The sequence below is a fragment of the Erpetoichthys calabaricus genome, chromosome 8 (genome assembly GCF_900747795.2).
Source record: "Erpetoichthys calabaricus chromosome 8, fErpCal1.3, whole genome shotgun sequence".
Taxonomy (NCBI): Eukaryota; Metazoa; Chordata; class Cladistia; order Polypteriformes; family Polypteridae; genus Erpetoichthys; species Erpetoichthys calabaricus.
The window spans coordinates 70432469-70453861 of record NC_041401.2 but is presented as its reverse complement, the minus strand read 5'-3'; the positions used below and the strand labels follow the sequence as shown (position 1 = coordinate 70453861).

Sequence of the window (21393 nt, the reverse complement as noted above, 5' to 3'; positions counted from 1 at the left end):
ATTTGTTCCTTAATCTTTATACAAGTAATCATTCAATCATTTGAATACATTATTCAATTCAATTTAATACATTAAATTAAAGCAGCCACATTATTTTATGACCTGTTTAATTTACTGAATGAGGCCATTCTTGGCCAGAATGATTTAATGCAGGTAATAAACAGATTTTACTTTACATATTAATTTATCTGTCTTTCCTGATATAGAAATGTATCAACTCCAAATTTGCATAACCTGAAGTCTCAGTGAAGGAGGTACAAAATTGTTTAAAGTGACTCGTTTAACCAGTGTTCAACTCTGTCTGCGTCACTTGGTTCAAACTTGGTTTTGATGTGACAGCAGACATTGTTTCATTGTTTCGTCACCTTCAGTGTTCAACTGCCCACGCAGTCATATTATTGTGGAGAACGAAACACATTAATAGATCACACTGTTAAGGAGAGCAGGTTCTACTTGACTTGCAAGCATATAAAAACAACTTTCAACAATTTTGTCAGTGGCAGTTAACTTAAGTAATACACAAGCACTTCATCTAACGTAGTTATTGAGGCTACACTTTATTAGTAGAGAAGTAAGAAGTAGCAAAGCACAAATAACTGAACGGTAAGTGGGAATGTAAAGTCCAGTTAAAATTACCAAGCCAAAGTGAACGGTGGTTTTCTTTGAAATGCTGAAAGAAAATGAGTCCTGCTCTCAGCAATGAGAAGCAATGTTTGTCATAGTTTCTCACAAGCTATGTATATTTGCCCAGAGACCATTATAGCTCTTTTTGTACATCAGCCATTGGAAAACATGCTTAGGAGCAGTCTCACAAATGACTTGCAAGGATAATGTGGGGAAACAAAATCTTTTATTTTAAATTTTATGGCTCGTTATTGTTATGGATAGGCTCCAGTAGACCCTGGTCTGGATGAAGTGGGTTACAGAATCACATGACGTGATATGTTATAGTTGCAACAATTCTAAATTGGCACCATGTGATTGTGGGGTTGTGCATAAGTAGACCCTGCAATAGACTCACACCTAGTCCATGGCTGGATCCTGCCTTGAGCCTAATAATTACAAGACATTCTAATACCCTCCGTGACTTTGAAATGTATTAAACAGGTCTGATAAGGTTATATTAGGAATTAAACTTGTGACTGTTTAAATGGCTTATTAATGACCTACAGAAACAATACAGTTGTTTCACAGCAAATATTTTGTGAGAATATGGAAAGGCACTTCTAATTAATGCTGTGTTTTCAAATTATATGCACTGAACGTATAAAGTTATACTCACTTATAATGAGGTCTGGCTAGTTTTGAGCTCACTACTGTTTCAAAATAGTGGATTATGAACAACAACAAAACAATGCGTCTGCATTTTACACCCCCACTCAATTCAAGCCCTGTAAGATCAATGCTTTATGATTCTCTTCCATAGAGCTCACCTCAGAAAACAATCAAATTCTACATAAAGTCCAACTCATGGAGTTACACTAATTAAAGTTAACACTTTCCTTTGTGTAGCTGAGAAGGTTGGCCTACAGTGAGTACTATTTACAGTAGCTCTAATAACTGATAAAATAATTACAGTGCTTAATAAAACAGGACTGGTCACTTCACCAGAAGGAAAAGAAAAACAAATCAAGTGCTCCTTGAGCTTGACTTGGTGTCGTTTTTTATTCCTCCCTCTACAAAATGTAATGTTGATAGCCAATAATTTACCATATTCATTGGAAAACATGCTGACATAACTGGCACATAACCAAAAAGTAACATTTACTGTGAAATTAACTTTGCAATTTTAATAAAATATGTGACCATATGGCATAACTAGGAAATGCTTCATGGTTTAAAATGTTGAAATAAACAACCCCAGACATTGTACAGTTAACAGTGTTCAAACTGATCAGATATCAAAATCCTTCAATTACTGAAATATTTTTAGATGGCAGAATTTTCAGCTCATCTTAAATACTTAATTTTAAGTCCTCCAGTTTACTTTCTTACTTATTCTGTGTGTGACGACAATGGAATTGGTTTTGCGCTACAAGGTAATCTAATAGGACAACAAACACACACCATTGAGCTGGATGATTTAAAAAAAAATTAAAAGAAGATACTGTTACTGAAAGATTTATTGCTAACACTCGATTTTGAAAACTGGCCTAAATATAAAAAGACAGTGTTATTTTTCTACCCATCAATATAATATGTTAAATAAGGGCTGCAAATTGTCAATTATCTGAAGTACACATTATAATACAAGAATAAAGCAGGTTTTATTACTTTGTGTTCAGCTGCAACTTACCATTGGTGTGTTCAGTTTTTTGTGCAAACAGTATGCAAAAGCTCTCTTTGTAAATAATATGCAGAATACATGCAGCAAGTATTGATTTGAGTATTTCTTAACTGATGCAAGTGATTACCATATTTTTGATACAGGCATTCTCAGCAGCATAAGTTGTGTTTTATGTTCTCATCATATGATACAAGTAAAACAAATACTAGACAACAAATGGCTATTGTGAAGGAAAGCCAAGTTTACCCTGTAAAGATCCATAATGGCAGGCATACATATACATATGCTACATTTCCTCACTAAAATCCAAAACGCAAGAGTCAAGAACACTAGCTTGTTATGACAGAATTCCTTTCGTGTTGCATGCTTCAACTTAACTGTGTGCACTGCTTTGTCCTTATGCTTTCACACTAGCTCTTGGCCATTCAGAATAAGTGACTTTTTAAATTGACATTTGTGCTCAATGCACTCATAATGAAGAATTCAATGGATCTTTAAAAATTACCTTGCCCCTAAGAGTTCTAGATTTCATATATATTATATTTACACATCTGGATTAACTAGCAGGAGGCTGGCAATGGAAAATGTGCTGTTTAAAATAAAATTAAAATACGGGAAAAAAATAATCATAAATTACATGTGATGACTATGCAGAGTTCACACATACCTAGTTCTCTCCCATCCCAACCCCCCAACATTTCACCCTCTAACATATTTGTATTTTATATTTGAAAAAAAAAATATTAAAATTTTGGCTCGTTGACAAAGCCAAAAAAAAACATTTTTAATAAATCAAAACCCCTAAAGCTGCCAAGTACACCATAATTTACTACAGCACTGATTGGTACCCTCCAAAAGGATTTTCATGGTTTGACTTTATAAGTCACAAAGTTGTCTCTTCCTGAAATAGTCAGCAGTAATGAAAAGCCATATCAACAGCGCAGTAACTGCTCCATTGAATGGGTTTTGGATATAACAGTGTGTGATAAATCAGATTTGGCCTCAATAGTGGCTACCAGTGTACAAAAGTTCTTCTTATAGATAGTCCATTACACCGTAAAATATCCACTTAATGTTTCTTTAGGGTGGCACGGTGGCACAGTGGGTAGCGCTGCTGCCTCGCAGTAAGGAGACCTGGGTTCGCTTCCCAGGTCCTCCCTGCGTGGAGTTTGCATGTTCTCCCCGTGTCTGCGTGGGTTTCCTCCGGGTACTCCGTTTTCCTCCCACAGTACAAAGACATGCAGGTTAGGTGCATTGACGATCCTAAATTGTCCCTAGTGTGTGCTTGGTGTGTGTGTGTGTGTGCATCCTGCGGTGGGCTGGCGCCCTGCCTAGGGTTTGTTTCCTACCTTGCGCCCTGTATTGGCTGGGACTGGCTCCAGCAGACCTCCGTGACCCTGTAGTTAGGATATAGCGGGTTGGATGATGGATGGATGTTTCTTTATGGCCAATTAAATGTAGTGTAATGTATAATACAGTAAAATACTATATACAATGTAATTAAAAATAAAAACCTATCAATCAGTAAAATAGGTAGCCCTGCTATCTCACAATAACACCAGTCTTCATTTGTGTAGAGATTGCAAGTTCTCTCTTGGTTCATGCGGGACTTTCTGAGTATTCTGATGTGCAGTATCTCCAGTGTATGTAGAGTATGCTAAGCTAATCCATGACACAAAATCAGCCTGATATGAATGGGGCTCCATGCAAGGCTTGTTCTGGCACTGTATATATACACACACATACCATATATATATTATATATTATATGATTGATAGATAGATAGATAGGGGTGGCATGGTGGCGCAGTGGTAGCGCTGCTACCTCGCAGTTAGGAGACCCGGGTTCGCTTCCTGGGTCCTCCCAGCGTGGAGTTTGCATGTTCTCCCCGTGTCTGCATGGGTTTCCTCTGGGTGCTCTGGTTTCTTCCCACAGTCCAAAGACATGCAGGTTAGGTGGATTGGCGATTCTAAATTGGCCCTAGTGTGTGCTTGGTGTGTGGGTGTGTTTGTGTGTGTCCTGCGGTGGGTTGGCACCCTGTCCAGGATTGGTTCCTGCCTTGTGCCCTGTGTTGGCTGAGATTGGCTCCAGCAGACCCCTGTGACCCTGTGTTCGGATTCAGCGGGTTGGAAAATGGATGGATAGATAGATAGAGAGTTTTGAAGAGCAGCCTGATTGCTAGAAGAAATAAGTAAATTTGATATCTGTATATAATAATGATTTTTTGTTATTAAATACTGAATAAGCAAATATGGCATCTAGAGAGAGAGTAGAGAACATTCAAGTATAAAACAAAAGGGCATGGAAGCATCACAGCACAGCACATAATGAAAGGTACTTGGAAATCTCACTGAATGGTTCCATCAGGTTATTCTACGTCTGTAATTGCTAATACAGGCATTAATGGTATTTCTAATGATAATGGCATGAAACTGTATTATGAGATCACAAATGAAAAACTTAAACATGCTGGACACTCTGTCAGAGTATTTGACTGTTTAAAGTAAAAAGTAAATGGTGACCTGTCAAAAGGATAGTGTGGCAAAAAGGAAAAAGTCCATGAACAGGACTGTGGAGTTAAACAATCCAGTTACTCTGAAAGTAAGCACAGAATTAACCCCACTCCATAGAATGCATTTGTCATAAAAAGGTAAGGAAAGTAGATTGTATTTATTATTTTATAATAATGTAGCATGACAATATTCATACAAAATAATCCAATTAGTGTGATATGTTAATGAATACTGTCCTCTTCTAATTCTAAACGCAAAATCAAATATTCTGTTGCATGATATGAAACATGCTGTCGGTGCCCTTAACAGTAGTTATGTCACTTTTCAACTGTACAAGTTAATACCAGCCCCTCACCAAAAGTCCATGCACAAATTGACACTTTTTTGGATGCTGCTGGTAAACAAAGTCAACTTGGTAAATACCAAGCAAAGCAATGTGATGAATGAGTTTTGGACACCTCCATCTGTACAAGCGCATGAAGCAGAGATTTAAGACACATTTTTGTAAAATAACATTAAGGTATTCAGGGCAAACTAACTGCTGTTAATCACAATAGAAATAGAAGCCAAATGGTGTATACCACCTGAGCACCAACTCAAACCTTTGAACCACCGCTACATGCATCACTAATGCACAAAGTATAGTGAGCCATAAGGCACATTAGATGATTTTACCTTGATAGAACTTACAAACGTAAGTACTTTTGGCTGTTTGAATAGAGACTTTTGCATACTGCTTGCATTAAGTATTCAAAAAGATGTTAAACATACGCTCTATTTGCTGCAAAAATGATACAAATGGAAAATCTCATCTATAAATTAAACATTCTGGTAACAATGAAAGTAAATAGGATTTGAAGTAACTTAACACCATTAAGAAAAATCTACATATTTCACTTAAATTACTGAAACATTAGAACCTGAGTTAGGAATAAAGTGAACAAGAAAAAGCTTTTTTCAAATAAGCATTCATAATATTCCAGAAATTCTTACTTAAATCTTCAATTTATATTTAAATAGAACAGAAGAGCATAAAAAAACCTTTTAAAACAGGGTAAAAAAAAGTGCATAAAACATTTAGAATATTAAAACTGAAGGCAAATATCAGTTGTTCAGCAGTATTAAATACAAACTGCACTACATGTCCAAGGGAAAAAAAATTCTAAATTACTTTATCAATAAAAATGAATGCATGGAATAGCAAGAAAACAGAACCCTTAGACAACATATTAGCTGTGCCTTTGCAGTTTGTCTTGCAAATGCATACATAATTTAGCACCATAAAACACTGATCCCTGGAGGCATCTTCAGGTTAGCCCACTGCCTGACTCGCATAAAACTCTAAAGGTGATTATGGCAGCATATCCTCTACTGTACACATTTTAATTAAACCAGCACATACTGCCAATTTCTACTGATGGCCCTTTTTAACTATGGGAAAATTTACAAAATGAACATATGCATTATCACAATGACGACACCACTGAATCCTTTAGAAAAGGACTGCAGGTGGCTTTTTGGTATTTACAGACCTGAAAAGCCAGCAAGGACTAATCAGGATGAATCAGCAAACAGCTGGCAGCGAAGGCGCATGCTTAATAAGGAAAGGAAGGTAAGGCTAAAAGGTGAACAAGTGTTGTGGCAACCACAGTTTCGTGGGTCACCTGAACACAAGTAGGGTATTTTTTACATCTGTCCATGAGGAAGAACCACTGGTCCTTGGAAACCATTGGGAAAGGTTCCGAGATCTTGACTAGGTCGACCTTGCAGGAAGCGCAGAATCTTGTCAATGGTGGCTTCCTGGTACTCATGTGACCACCTGCAACATGAATAAGGGGCAATTCATACCCAAAAAGAGAAATAATGATAATACAAGAGGGTTAGGAAACACAAAAAAGAAGATCTGCTAAAATACATGTATTAAAATTATAGCAAAGTCTTATGATAAGAACATAAGAAAAGTTAAGCAGGTCTTAGAGTACGACACCTCTTTTCTTTTCAATGAATCCAACAAAGTCTGATGTTGTATTTAATATAAGATGCTGTATTCTGTGTGTGTGTTCTATTTATTGCTTGATGATGGTACTGTACTGCTCTCACTAGGCTGTGGCAGACATGCAAATAGATTTCACTGTACTACAGTATGTACACAACAGTAAATCTTAACCTGAACATGCAAAATCTGAAATTTTCCACAGTGCTACTTTAAAATTACACTACTGGACATCTTATTCAAAACTTTTCTGCAAGAACAGTATTTCCTAACATCTGTATACAATGTAGTTCTAAACAAATTTAACAGTTGTCTGTTTCTTTGTTAAACTCATATTAAGAAAGTAATACATTTGACAAATGAGAGGGAATACCAAGCTCATTTCGGCTGGCATATACTACTGGGTAAGTCATGGACCTACCAAGAAAGTTATTTTTAAAATAAGCTATCCATACATTACGTGTTCATTTGCTTTTGAAACACTATACAATGATAAAATAAAAACAAAGCACTGCCACAATAAAAGTGACAAGATCTTGTATTTTTTTTTTTTTAGAAAGATGATTTTTTGTGCCTTCTCTTGGAATGCAAAACTGAAGCAATTTGTTTTTACTACATTGTTGTATTTTTTTTTGTTTTTTAGTACTTCTGTGGTAAATTGTAATGTAATAAAAGCTTATTACATGATCTGCCAAAACTCTTTTTTTTGTATTTTTCTGCTTTTTCTTATTTTATTTTCCTTGCCATACTGATCCTTCACAGATTTAATTATGTTGCAGTTGAAATCTAATGTGCCATATTGCAGATTTTTCCTCCAAATGGGTCTTAATTGTGTTGGTATTGTGTTTACAGTAGGTATAGTGCTGAAAGATGATTTTTTGTCAATCACCTTCGCAAAGGAATAGCATGATGAATCAAAATTTGCTTGAACTCCTCAGGTGTCATTCCAACTATTTTGACCAGATCCTTTTCAGTGATGGCTAAAATCCACCCCAAAACCAAGACAGAGTAGAATTTTCTTCTCACCAACATTTCTTCTTCAGTTTTTTTGTCAACTAACTGACTTCTCTTTAAGATTGTCTACTGCTGGTTGTTATTCCATGCTTTATGGTTTTTCACACATTACAATCTCTTCTGCTTGTTCCCTTTCTGCAAGAATAGTTCCTTAGCATGCCCTACAAGACAATTTATTTTAAGACTTCTTTGCATAGTCAAAGTATGGACTTTGGTGCCAGATTGCTCTGACAAATACTAGCGAAGAACATCTGACCCATTAACACTAGAATTACCAGAGCCTACGAAAAAACTCGTAGATCCTGCCCATCTTAAATCGCTTCTTAAATCGGTTCACACCTCTCCGCCAGCATCCTTGGTCCTCTAAATGTGCTGATAAAAGACAAGCTGCCAGCAGCCGGCTATTCCATCCCCCCACCGACTTAGAACGTGCGCGAACTTTTCCCAGCTCATGCCTTGATTGATTATCTGGGAGTGAAGTGGAGTTTTGGAGTGGAAATAATAGATCGTTATTTGGAACACACGCATTTCATTTGTGTTCTGTTTCTACAGTAATCTGTGTAAACACATTGTTAAAACAGAAACTTTTTTATATTTTAGTAATAAATGTTACAAAATGTAGTAGGCATAAACTATATAATGTGTAAAGCCTGAGTTCCAAAGATCAAATAAACACTTTCACAAAAGCTTCAAAGATGATACGACAGTTTCCGTGGTGTAGCGCGCTAAGATTTGCTTCTTAGAGCTCAGCATCTTTGCTGTGCCTCATAGACCTGAGTTCGATTCCCCGCTGGGGATAAAGTGTTGCTTTTTTTTTTCTTTTTAACCTCAAACGGACATAAAATTTATAAATTGGTATTCACTGTCAGTTAATGAGATCGTTATATTTTCATGTGGGATGCTCCTTTTAAAATATTTTTTTAACAATTGAGACTGCAATTAACATGAACAACTGTCCCTATAACTGTTATTTTTAAGATCCATAACACATAGACAGACAGAGCACTGCGTAATAGAGAGACAGACAGGCAGAGATATATAAACAAACAGGGAAGGCACATGTACTGAAAGAAAAAAAGATCAACATGTGCATTGTTCCTGCTGCACTGAATAAGCTCACGTGCTCTAACATCACTCCTCCCCCCCATCTGACTCTCTAAGTAACAGCACAAGTACAGACGCAAACGAAGTGCATGTGTGTACTGTATGATATTAACAAAAAGAGCAGCTTACTACTGAAAACGGCAAATATAGGAGTGAGTGGGGATCGAATCGAGGACTCTTGATTATACTTGGTTTGCGTACTTGTGCTGTTACTTAGAGAGTCAGATGGGGGGAGAGGTGATGTTAGAGCGGGTGAGCTTATTCAGTGCAGCAGGAACAACGCACATGTTGATCTTTTTTTTTTGTTTCAGTACATGTGTCTTCCCTGTTTATTTATATATCTCTGCCTGTCTGTTTCTCTATTACGCAGTGCTCTGTCTGTCTGTGTGTTATGGATCTTAAAAATAAGTTATAAGGACAGTTGTTCATGTTAATTGCAGTCTCAATTGTTAAAAAAATATTTTAAAAGGAGCATCCCACATGAAAATATAACGATCTCATTAACTGACAGTGCATACCAATTTATACATTTTATGTCCGTTTGAGGTTAAAAAGAAAAAAAAAAAAAAGCAACATTTTATCCCCAGCAGGGAATCGAACTCAGGTCTATGAGACACGGCAAAGTTGCTGCTCTCTAAGAAGCAAATCTTAGCGCGCTACGCCACGGAAACTGTTGTATCATTCTTGAAGCTTTTGTGAAAGTGTTTATTTGATCTTTGGAACTCAGGCTTTACACATTCTATAGTTTATGCCTACTACATTTTGTAACATTTATTACTAAAATATGAAAAAGTTTCTGTTTTAACAATGTGTTTACACAGATTACTGTAGAAACGGAACACACATGAAATGCATGTGTTCCAAATAACGATCTATTATTTCCACTCCAAAACTCCACTTCACTCCCAGATAATCAATCAAGGCATGATCTGGGAAAAGTTCGCCCTCGTTCTAAGTCGGTGGGGGGATGGAATAGCTGGCTAGTGGCAGCTTGTCTTTTATCAGCACATTTAGAGGACAAAGGATGCTGGCGGAGAGGTGTGAACGGATTTAAGAAGCGATTTAAGGTGGTCCGGATCTACGAGTTTTTTCGTAGGCTCTGGTAATTTTAGTGTTAAGAAGTAATCTCTCGAGTACTGTTTATTATGAGATGCAGGTTCCTTCCACCTTCGCCTTGCCCAGTTTCTTTAACATTTCTTAGTGACAGTTTGAACGGCATCACACAAATATGGCTTAGCAAGCTAATGCTCACTAACTATAGCCTTTCTAATTTAAACTATAACTTTAGGTCTGTCAAAATGTGTTAGCTCTCACATTTCCCAACCTCTGTTCAAAGCACGCAAGTATTTGTGGATACCATCCAAAACACCAGTTTATTTGTTAAACTGCATTGCTGGTACACCTTGCTCAATTTATCTCTACCTCATAAGTTTTAATCAGTTGCATGGTTAGTGGAATTTTACAAATACTTAGAAAGACTAGGGTCCCTCAATGAGAGATTTAGGACCTGAACATTTGCTGTTCTGGCCATCTTACAAGAAAGTCTTATGTTTTACCATAGCAGTATTTGTTTGTAATGATTCTAATGTTATACAGTGTTTCCATAAGCAAATGAATATTTCCTGTCCATATCAGTGCTTTTCAAGATAAGGCCTAGGTACCTATGTGGATATTTTTGTTTCAACCATTTTCATGGACAGATTTATATACCTGTAAATTAAAAAGATCATTCAGGAAACAATCCTTGTAACACCAATCCATTGTTAATTCTATACCCTAGCAATCTATCAAATTCTATGGGCTTCTTAGGCGTTTCTTCTTGAAAAGTTTTTGATAGTTGATGTAGATAAAAGTAGACACTTTACTGCAAATTAATGTTTCGGTTACTAATAAAACAGGATTTCACTTTCAAACTATAGCAAACTGTTTTGTTAACTTATGTGTCAGATGAGAAAAGATTATTATAAAAGTCCAAAAGTTGTTTATTATGTGGTATTTTAAGGGTAATTTGTTTGATCCACCTGTTCCTTGGTTACATACTCTTCTTCTCCCAATTAGTTTAACTTAATATATTGTTGCAAAAGAAACAGAACTGCCAAAAAAAAACCCAGCAACCACTGACATGGCAAAAAGATAGATTTAATGTATTAACCCCTCCCGAGTACTCACATGACTCCATTAAATTTAATGACAGCCCTCATATCTTCAGGAAGGCTCTCAGGGTCAGGCCATTGAAACTGATCAATAACAGGAACAATGTTCTTTTTACCATTCAATGCAGTAACAATCTCCTGAAATGAGATAAAAAAATTATAAAGTTAAATGAAAAAGTGAGCTATTGAGGAAAGAAATGAAAGGAAATGCAGCAGGCAACTTTGCTCTCACCTTGTGGACCCAGTCTTTCATGTCTTGGTCACCCATGCACTTATCCAGTGCATTAGCCGACAAAACCAGAATGAAATTACGAGCTCGCTTTACACTTTGGAGCAATTTATCCTCAAATTTACCAGCCTCCAGTTTTTCTACATCAATGAAAACACTGAAGCCACGTACTTGTAGATGAACCTTTAACAGGCTAAAAGAGAACAACAGAATGTGACCATTTTCATATGATCATCTGGATATATTTGAAAACAGTTACGTCTGGTCATTTTCAACATTTTTATGCTACCTAGATATAAGTAGCCTTGGTTATCTATGCTCTTCTTGTTATTTTTGAAAGATATGCCTTGCATATTAAGGTAAACAATAAAACAAATGGCAATTTTTTTGGAAATTAAATAACGGTATACAATCCATATGAGAAATTCAGTAATATTTGGCAATGGAGGGAGGGAATACACTTTTAAAAGTTTTTCTTCCTTAGCAATGAAACAATCTGAGAAAAACGCCTTACAATTAGATTTTCGAACTGTTAATGGAAGATCACCCTAGACAAAGTACTCTTTCATGATAACCTACACTACTCTAGGAACAGTAGAACCTCTGGTCACGAAAGTTTCCAAACACGTACAAATCAGGTTACGATAAAAAAAGTTTTCCAAAATTTTGCATCTGTTCACGACCACACGCTCTGGTGGTGAACAAAAACGCTGGCGGCCAGTTTCCCTAGACGCATTCATATGTGCCAATGATTTCCCATTCTCCGTTTCAATTTTCTTTTGTTTGCATATACAGGGCCTAACAAAGCAGCTGATGTTGCAAAAGGAATTACAATGTTAACCAAACAGAGGCCTCAAGTGCTGGAAGAGGTGGAAAAACTGTTGCTAGTGTGGTTGAACGAGAAACAACTTACAGGGGATAGCGTAAGTGAGGCGATCATATGCGAGAAAGCCAGGAAGATTCACTGCGATTTGCTGAAGAAAAAAATCGTTCTTCGAGTGACGAAGGTGAGGATTTTAAAGCCAGTAGAGGATGGTTTGAAAAGTTTCGCAACAGAAGTGGCATTTGATTTTTTTTCCCTGTGCTTAAAACTTATAAAAAAAGTGTTTACAGCAAGCGGTTCATAAGGGTCTAGCGCGAACACTCACAATGTTAGTTTTCTCTGTTGTTCAAGGTTTTCTCAGTGTTCCATCCATCCATTATCCACCGCTTATCTGAGGTCGGGTCGTGGGGGCAGCAGCCTAAGCAGGGAAGCCCATGTTAATATATCACATCTCACCTGCACTATTTAACCCAGCGTATGTGCTTCCGGGAGAAGGGAGGTTATGCAAGGGGCGTGTGGGAGTTTTTGCGGGTGTGTTTTAAGGGGCGAGACGGAGAGAGAGAGAGCTGCTGAATGCCTCTAATAAATGCTATCAACATTTAAACGTCGTGTTTATTTCAGTTTATCATGGTAGCAGAGGATGGTTGATAAGGATGGCAGCTAGTTATAAAGTCCCGCCGAAGTTTGATGAAGCCAGACCGTACGAGTGCTGGGAAAATGAAATCAATGTCTGGACGCGAGTTACCGACCTTGACAGAAAGAAACAAGCACTTGCTGTTGCTTTGGGGCTTGAAGGGAGAGCCCGTGAAACCGCGATGGGAATACCTGCGGAAGGTTTAGATAGTGATAACGGTATGACGACGTTAATGGCGAAGCTTGACGCTGTGTTTCTAAAAGAGGAAAAGGATCGCGCATATGAAGCATATTCTTATTTTGATGGCATAACGAAGAGCAGTTCAGTTTCCATGGCGGACTACATAATTGACTTTGAACAGCGTTATAACCGAATGAAAAAGTATAATATGACGCTTCCTGATGCTGTGTTGGCTTTTAAGCTTTTGGATACGGCTTGCCTCGATGAAAAAAGCAGACAGCTAGCTCTGACGGCCTGTACAGATTTAAAGTTCTCCTCAATGAAGTTGGCTCTCAAGAGGATTTTTGGAAGGAAAACTATAGGATCATTGAATGGAATACAAGTGAACCAAGAATCTGCGTTTTTCACAGAACAAAGACCGCAAGGCAGAGGGAAACGGAATGTGATGTCGCAAAGTGGACTACAAAAGCAGCCATTACAAGGGACTAATCCACTGGATAAGTTTGGTAAGAGATCCAGATGTGCTATTTGCCAGTGTACATTTCATTGGGCTAAAGACTGTCCGCATAAGAAAACTGAACAAGTGCGAATAACTGAAGATGCAAACATAGAAGAGTGTAATATCACATTGTGCATAAAGGCCTCCATGTCAGATGCTGAGATATTTATGACTGAATCATTGGGATCGGCGATTATTGACACGGCTTGTACTCGTACTGTGTGTGTGGAAAAATGGCTAGAAAACTATATTGACGGCCTCACTCGAGAACAAGTGAACCAACTGATGCAAACAGAAACTCCAAGTTGCAGACCATTTCGGTTTGGTGATGGGAGTCTGGTGTATTCCACAAGAAATGTGAAATTACCAGCTAAAATAGGACTGACAAAATGCAACATTGAAACCGAAGTTGTCAAGGTTGACATTCCACTTCTGCTAAGTAAAACGTCACTGAAGAAGGCAGGAACCATTCTGGACATGAAAAAGGACAGTGCAGTGATGTTCAAACAATCCATTCCTCTTGAATTTACTAGTTCTGGACATTACTGTGTAGACATCAGAGACAAAGAAGCTAAAAAACCTCAAAGTGAAGAGGAGGTCCTTACAGTGACAGAAAATATGTCTACAGATGAGAAACACAGAGTTCTTCTGAAGCTCCATAAGCAGTTTGGTCATGCGTCAGCAGACAGACTACAGAGACTTATTCACAGTTCAGGAAATAAGGACAAAGAATGCTGTACTATTCTACAACAAATAGTAAATGACTGTGAAATATGCAAGAAGTAAAAAAGGACAAAGCCAAAGCCTGCTGTGGGGTTACCTTTAGCTTCAGAGTATAACGAGACTGTGGCGGTGGATCTACACGAGTTAGAGCCAGGTATGTGGTATCTTCACATAATCAATCACTTTACACGGTTCAGTGCTGGAAACATTATGACTACAAAGAAGTCATCTGAAATTGTAAACTCCTTCATTCACACTTGGATTAGTGTTCATGGCGCCCCTCAGAGGCTCTACAGCGACAACGGAGGTGAATTCAATAGTGAAGAGATCAGAGACATGGCTGAGAACTTTAACATCGAGACAAGAACAACAGCAGGATACAGTCTCTGGAGCAACGGACTACTCGAGAGACACAATCAGACACTGAATGAAATCATCCTGAAGGTCAAACGAGAGAATGGATGTGACTGGCACACTGCCCTTGATTGGGCCCTCATGGCTAAGAACAGTATGTTGAACGTTCATGGCTACAGTCCGTATCAGTTGGTGTTTGGACGAAATCCTAATCTTCCTTCTGTGATAGTCGATAAACCACCTGCTTTAGAAGGCACTACTATGAGTGCTAGAGTGGGAGAACATATTTCTGCCTTACATGCTTCCAGGAAAGCATTCACAGAAGCTGAGTCTTCTGAGCGGATAAGAAGGGCAATACGTAAGCAGCTCAGGCCCACTGATGAAATGTATGTGACCGGAGACAAGGTATATTACAAAAGAGGGGACTGTCCAGAGTGGAAGGGACCAGGGGTAGTTATTGGTCAGGATGGAGCTGTGGTGTTTATAAGACATGGGGGGATTCTTGTAAGAGTGCATCAATCCAGACTCTGTAAGATAAACACGCAGGATCAGGAATCTAAGGATGAGCAGACTGTGAAAGACAACAGGCAAAAAAAAAAAAGAAAAAACAGTTTAAGCAATGTAGCAGTAAGCTCAGATAGTGAAGAAAATACAGACAGTGAACAGGAAACAATCGGCGACAGGGAGGTAAATACAGGAGAAATGATTCATCCTAGTATGACACAAATGGAAACAGATCACATTGTTTGTGATAACCCTGCCCCTCCCACTGGTGTAAAGATTAAGAAGGGACAAACTGTGACCTTTATGAAGCAGGATGGTGGTGGTCTACAGAAAGCAAGGGTTTTAGGTAGAGCAGGCAAAGCTTCTGGAAAATACAAAAGCTGGTATAATTTGCAACATATTGAACCTGATGGCAGTGATGGGCAAAAGGAGTCAGTAGATTGTCATGTGTTGATAATCTTAACATTGAATCACCTGTTAGGGAGAGTGATGTGCTTATGACAAAAGACATTTCATTTGATGTGGCTAAGCGGGATGAAATCTTGAATTGGTACAAAAACAATGTTTTTGAAGAAGTTGACGATGTAGGTCAAAAGTGTGTCTCTACTAGATGGGTCTGTAGTCTCAAAGAAACTCCCAATGGCATTGTGCCCAAGGCACGACTCGTAGCTAGAGGATTTGAAGAGTTTAATATTCACGAGCTGCAGAAAGATTCTCCAACTTGTGCTTCTGAATCTCTTAGACTATTGTTAGCAGTAATCTGTCAAAACAAATGGCACGTCCATTCCATGGACATCAAATCTGCTTTCCTACAGGGCATGCAGTTGTCCAGAGAAATCCATATCCGGCCTCCTGCTGAAGCAGAAAAGAAAAATACTCTATGGAAACTCAACAAGTGTGTTTACGGCCTTGCTGATGCATCACTGTATTGGTACAATAAGGTGAAAGAAATCATGCTGAGTACAGGTGGTAAAATGTCCAAAGTAGATCCAGCAGTATTGAACTGGTTGGATGACCAGTGTAAGGTTACTGGAGTACTTGCATGTCATGTTGATGATTTTCTTTGGGCAGGCTCACAAAACTTCTCGAAAGATGTGATTCCTACGCTTAAGTCTGCATTTCAGGTGGGGCGTGAGGAACATGAAAATTTCTGCTATGTGGGAATGGACTTTGTTACTTTTAATGGTGAAATTCATGTTCATCAACATAGTTACCCTAAGTTCTTGTCAATAAGCCGCGGCTTATCTAAGGAAAAAAGTTGTGAAAATGAAAAAATAGAATATCGGCTTATACATAAGTCCGGCTTATACATCCATCGCGGGGGTTGCGTTCCAGAGCCACCCGCGAAATAAGAATATCCGCGAAGTAGAAACCATATGTTTATATGGTTATTTTTATATTGTCATGCTTGGGTCACAGATTTGCGCAGAAACACAGGAGGTTGTAGAGAGACAGGAACGTTATTCAAACACTGCAAACAAACATTTGTCTCTTTCAAAAGTTTAAACTGTGCTCCATGACAAGACAGATGACAGTTCAGTCTCACAATTAAAAGAATGCAAACATATCTTCCTCTTCAAAGGAAGAAACAAATCAATATGTCTGTTTGGCTTTTAAGTATGCGAAGCACCGCGGCACAAAGCTGTTGAAGGCGGCAGCTCACACCCCCTCCGTCAGGAGCAGACAAAGAGAGGGAGAGGGAGAGTTTGTTTTTCAGTCAAAAATCAATACGTGCCCTTCGAGCTTTTAAGTATGCGAAGCACTGTGCAGCATGTCTTTTCAGGAATCAGCTTTACAAAAGATAGCAACGTGAAGATAATCTTTCAGCATTTTTAGACGAGCGTCTGTATCGTCTAGGTGTGCAAACAGCCCCCCTGCTCAATCCCCATACGTCAGGATCACAGATAGTCAGCGCAAGATTGACAGAAAAGTAAGCAATCTAGCTTCTCAGCCATCTGCCAATAGCGTCCCTTGTATGAAATCAACTGGGCAAACCAACTGAGGAAGCATGTACCAGAAATTAAAAGACCCATTGTCCGCAGAAATCCGCGATATATATTTAAATATGCTTACATATAAAATCACAATTTAAATGACCGCTACGCGCTCGTGTTGACTCGGCGACGCCCAGAGCAGAAAGAACGCGCTCTGGCCGCTCCAACCGCGCCATGCGGGGAGTGAGAGAGACGCCAATATCTCACACTCTCTCCCCCCTTAAAGAAATTAAATGGGCGCGAGTGAGACCACTGACCTCCCTCCCTTCTATTAGTTATAGGTTATAGTATGTTCGGCTTATCCATGAGTCCGGCTTATCTATGATACGATTTTATTTTAAAAATTCGTATGATTTTTGGTCTCCGGCTAATACATGAGTCCGGCTTATAGACAAGAACTTAGGGTACATTGAAAACTTACAGCCAATTCCCCTACAAGCAGCGCGTGCCCTGCAGAAGGATGCCTCTGTTAATGAGACAGAAAAAGAGCAACTTAGGTCAAAAATTGGACAGATATTGTGGGTTGCAAAACAAACCAGACCAGACATCATGTTTGATGTAAGCAGATTGGGGTCAAATATAAAAGATGCCACAGTTCAGTCAATTCACGAGATAAACAAGGTCATTAGAAAGCTTAAATCTGAAAAGGTCACTCTCAGGTTTCAGCATTTGGGAAACAATGATGCCTCCCTAGGATATCTTCCTGATGGGGGTACACAAGGGGGTATATTAATTGGTCTCATGGGAGAAAGAGGGAAGTTTTCTCCCCTCTTCTGGCAGTCTAAGAGAATTAGACGTGTGGTGAGGAGCACTCTGGCAGGGTAAACTCTAGCCCTGTCAGATGGAATAGATAATGCTATCTTTCTGGCGACCCTCTTTTCTGAGCTTACTACTGGAAATGCTGATCTGAATGCTCCCCCTTTGGTCTGTGTGACAGACAATCACTCTCTGTTTGATGCTCTTAAGTCAACAAAACAGGTCACTGAGAAATGACTTAGACTGGAAATAAGCAGTATAAAGGAGCTCATACAGAGTAAAAAAATAAAGAAGGTTCTCTGGTCGGACACAAAAACTCAACTTGCTGATTGTCTTACAAAAAGGGGAGCATCTGCTCTCATGTTATTAAAAGTACTCAGCGAAGGGCTATGGTGCTATTGAAATCTTATCTAAAACTGTCTTATGCAATTTCAATTGTATATGTAACTACTGTTTTGTTGTGTTTGCTGTGGCCTTTATTGTTCTGCTATGGTAACCAAGGACTTTGTTACATACGTTTCCCCTTTATTCTTTTGTTGTTTTTGTTGTAAAAAAAATTATATGGGAGATTGTTAACTCACCTGCACTATTTAACCCAGCGTATGTGCTTCCGGGAGAAGGGAGGTTATGCGAGGGGCGTGTGGGAGTTTTTGCGGGTGTGTTTTAAGGGGCGAGACGGAGAGAGAGAGCTGCTGAATGCCTCTAATAAATGCTATCAACATTTAAACGTCGTGTTTATTTCAGTTTATCAGCCCAGACCTCCCTCTCCTCAGCCATCTCCTCCAGCTCCTCTGGGAGGACCCCGAGGCGCTCCAGGGCCAGCCGGGAGATATAATCCCTCCAGCGTGTCTTGGGTCTGCCCCGTGGTTTTCTCCTAGTGGGGCATGCCCGGAACACCCCGCCAGGGAGGCGTCCAGAGGGCATCTTAACCAGATGCCCGAACCACCTCAACTGACTCCTTTCAATGCAGAGGAGCAGCGACTCTACTCCGAGTCTCTCCCGGATAACTGAACTCCTCACCCTATCTCTAAGGGAAAGTCCAGCCACCCTGCAGAGAAAACTCATTTTGGCCGCTTGTATCCGCGATCTTGCTCTTTCGGTCACTACCCAAAGTTTGTGGCCATAGGTGTGGGTAGGAACGTAGATCGACTGGTAAATCAACAGCCTCGCCTTTTGGCTCAGCTCTCTCTTCACCACGACAGACCGTTGCAGAGCCCGCATTACTGCGGATGCCGCACCGATCCGTCTGTCAACCTCCCACTCCATTCTTCCCTCACTCGTGAACAAAACTCCGAGATACTTGAACTCCTCCACTTGAGGCAGTACTGTGCTCCCAACCTGGACAGAGCATTCCACCCTTTTCCGGCTGAGAACCATGGCCTGGGATTTAGAGGTGCTGACTCTCATCCCCGCTGCTTCGCACTCTGCTGCGAACCGCTCCAGTGAGAGCTGGAGGTCACTGTCCGATGAAGCCAACAGAACCACGTCATCCGCAAATAGCAGAGACGAGATTCTGAGGTCACCGAACAAGACCCCCTCCCCTCCTTGGCTGCACCTAGAAATTCTGTCCATATAACTTATGAACAGAATCGGTGACAAAGGGCAGCCCTGGTAGAGTCCAACCTCAACAGGAAACGAGTCCGACTTATTACCGGCAATGCGGACCAAGCTCCTGCTCCTCCTATACAGGGACTGGATGGCTTGTAACAACGAGCCTTGTACCCCGCACTCTTGGAGCACACCCCACAGGATGCTTCGAGGTACACGGTCGAATGCCTTCTCCAAATCCACAAAGCACATGTGGACTGGTTGGGCAAACTCCCATGACCCCTCCAGGATCCTGGCCAGGGTGTAGAGCTGGTCCAGTGTTCCACGGCCGGGACGGAATCTGCATTGTTCCTCTTGAATCCGAGATTCAACCATCGACCGAACTCTCTTCTCCAGCACCCCTGAATAGACCTTACCAGGGAGGCTGAGGAGTGTGATCCCCCTATAATTGGAGCACATCCTCCAGTCACCCTTCTTAAAAAGGGGAACCACCACCCCGGTTTGCCAATCCAAACGCACTGCCCCCGATGTCCATGCAATGTTGCAGAGACGTGTCAACCAGGACAGCCCCACAACATACAGAGCCTTGAGGAACCCAGGGTGAACCTCGTCCACTCCAGGGGCCCTGCCACCTTGGAGCTTTTTAACTACCTTGGTGACCTCTGCCCCTGTTATGGACGTAGCCCCCCCCCCCCCCCCCCGGAGTTCTCCAGCTCTGCTTCCTCTAAGGAAGACATGCTGGTGGGATTGAGAAGATCCTCAAAGTATTCCTGTACAGTGTTGGTGGAGCACCACTTTCCCCTCCTGAGGCGCCTGACGGTTTGCCAGAACCTTTTCGGTGCCGACCGAAAGTCGTTTTCCATGGCTTCCCCAGACTCCTCCCATGCCTGAGTTTTTGCCGCTGCAACAGCCGATGCCGCCACACGCTTGGCCCACCGGTACCCCTCAGCTGCCTCTGGAGTCCCACTGGTCAACCAGACACGATAGGACTCTTTCTTCAGCTTGACGGCCTCTCGAACCTTAGGTGTCCACCACCGGTTTCGTGGATTGCCACCACGAGAGGCACCAACAACCTTGCGGCCACAGCTCTGTTCTGCTGCTTCGACAATGGAGGCTCAGAACACGGCCCATTCAGACTCAATGTCCTTCGCCTCCCTCGGAATGAGGTTGAAGTTCTGCCGGAGGTGGCAGTGAAATCTTTCTGACCGGTTCCTCCGCCAGACATTCCCAGCAGACCCTCATTATTTGTTTGGATCTGCCTGGTCTGTCCGGCAGCCTCCCCCGCCATCTGATCCAACTTATCACCAGGTGGTGATCAGTTGTCCAACAACTGAACACCACTCGAGTTTAGATCAGGGAGGCCGTTCCTCCCAATCACGCCTCTCCAGGTTTCACTGTCATTGCCGACGTGAGCGTTCAAGTCTCCCAGCAGGACGATACAGTCCCCAGGAGCTGCACCTCGCAGCACCTCTTCCAGGGACTCCAAGAAGGCTGGGTACTCTGAACTGCTGTTCGGCGCATAAGCGCAAACAACAATCAGAGTCCTTCCCCCAACTCGAAGGCGTAGGGAAACAACCCTCTCGTCCAACGGGGAGAACCCCAACGTACAGGCCTCGAGCCGGGGGGCCATAAGCAAGCCCACCCCTGCCCGACACCTCTCACCCACAGCAACTCCAGAGTGGAACTAAGTCCAGCCTCTCTCAAGAGGAATAGTTCCAGAGCCCAGACCTTGCGTAGAGGTGAGCCTGACTATATCTAGCCGGTACCTCTCAACCTCTCGCACCAGTTCAGGCTCCTTCCCCGCCAGAGAGGTAACATTCCATGTTCCAAAAGCCAGTTTCGGCAACCGAGGGTCGGAATGCCAGAGTTTCCGCCTTCAGCTACCACCCATATCACATTGCACCCGACCCCTATGGCCCCTCTTGCAGTTGGTGGGTCCACAAGAGAGCAGAACCACGTTGCTCCTTCGGGCGGAGCCCGGCTGGGCCCCGTGGTCGAAGGTCCAGCCACCAGGCGCCCGCCAGCGAGCCCCTCCCCCTGGCCTGCCTCCAGGGTGGGGCCCCGGGTACCCTTTCCCGGGCAAGG

General features: G+C 41.1%; 1 protein-coding gene across 1 annotated transcript in view; it reads right to left on the bottom strand.

Annotated features, from left to right (window-relative positions):
- Nucleotides 1-4140: 4140 nt before the first annotated feature.
- The window catches only part of sarm1 (sterile alpha and TIR motif containing 1), a 43541-nt gene continuing 26288 nt past the window's right edge, over nucleotides 4141-21393 (bottom strand). The window contains 3 exon segments of the mRNA XM_051930449.1: nucleotides 4141-6619; nucleotides 11081-11202; nucleotides 11297-11486. Coding sequence (XP_051786409.1) covers nucleotides 6487-6619; nucleotides 11081-11202; nucleotides 11297-11486 — 445 coding nt within the window. The 3' untranslated portion in view covers nucleotides 4141-6486.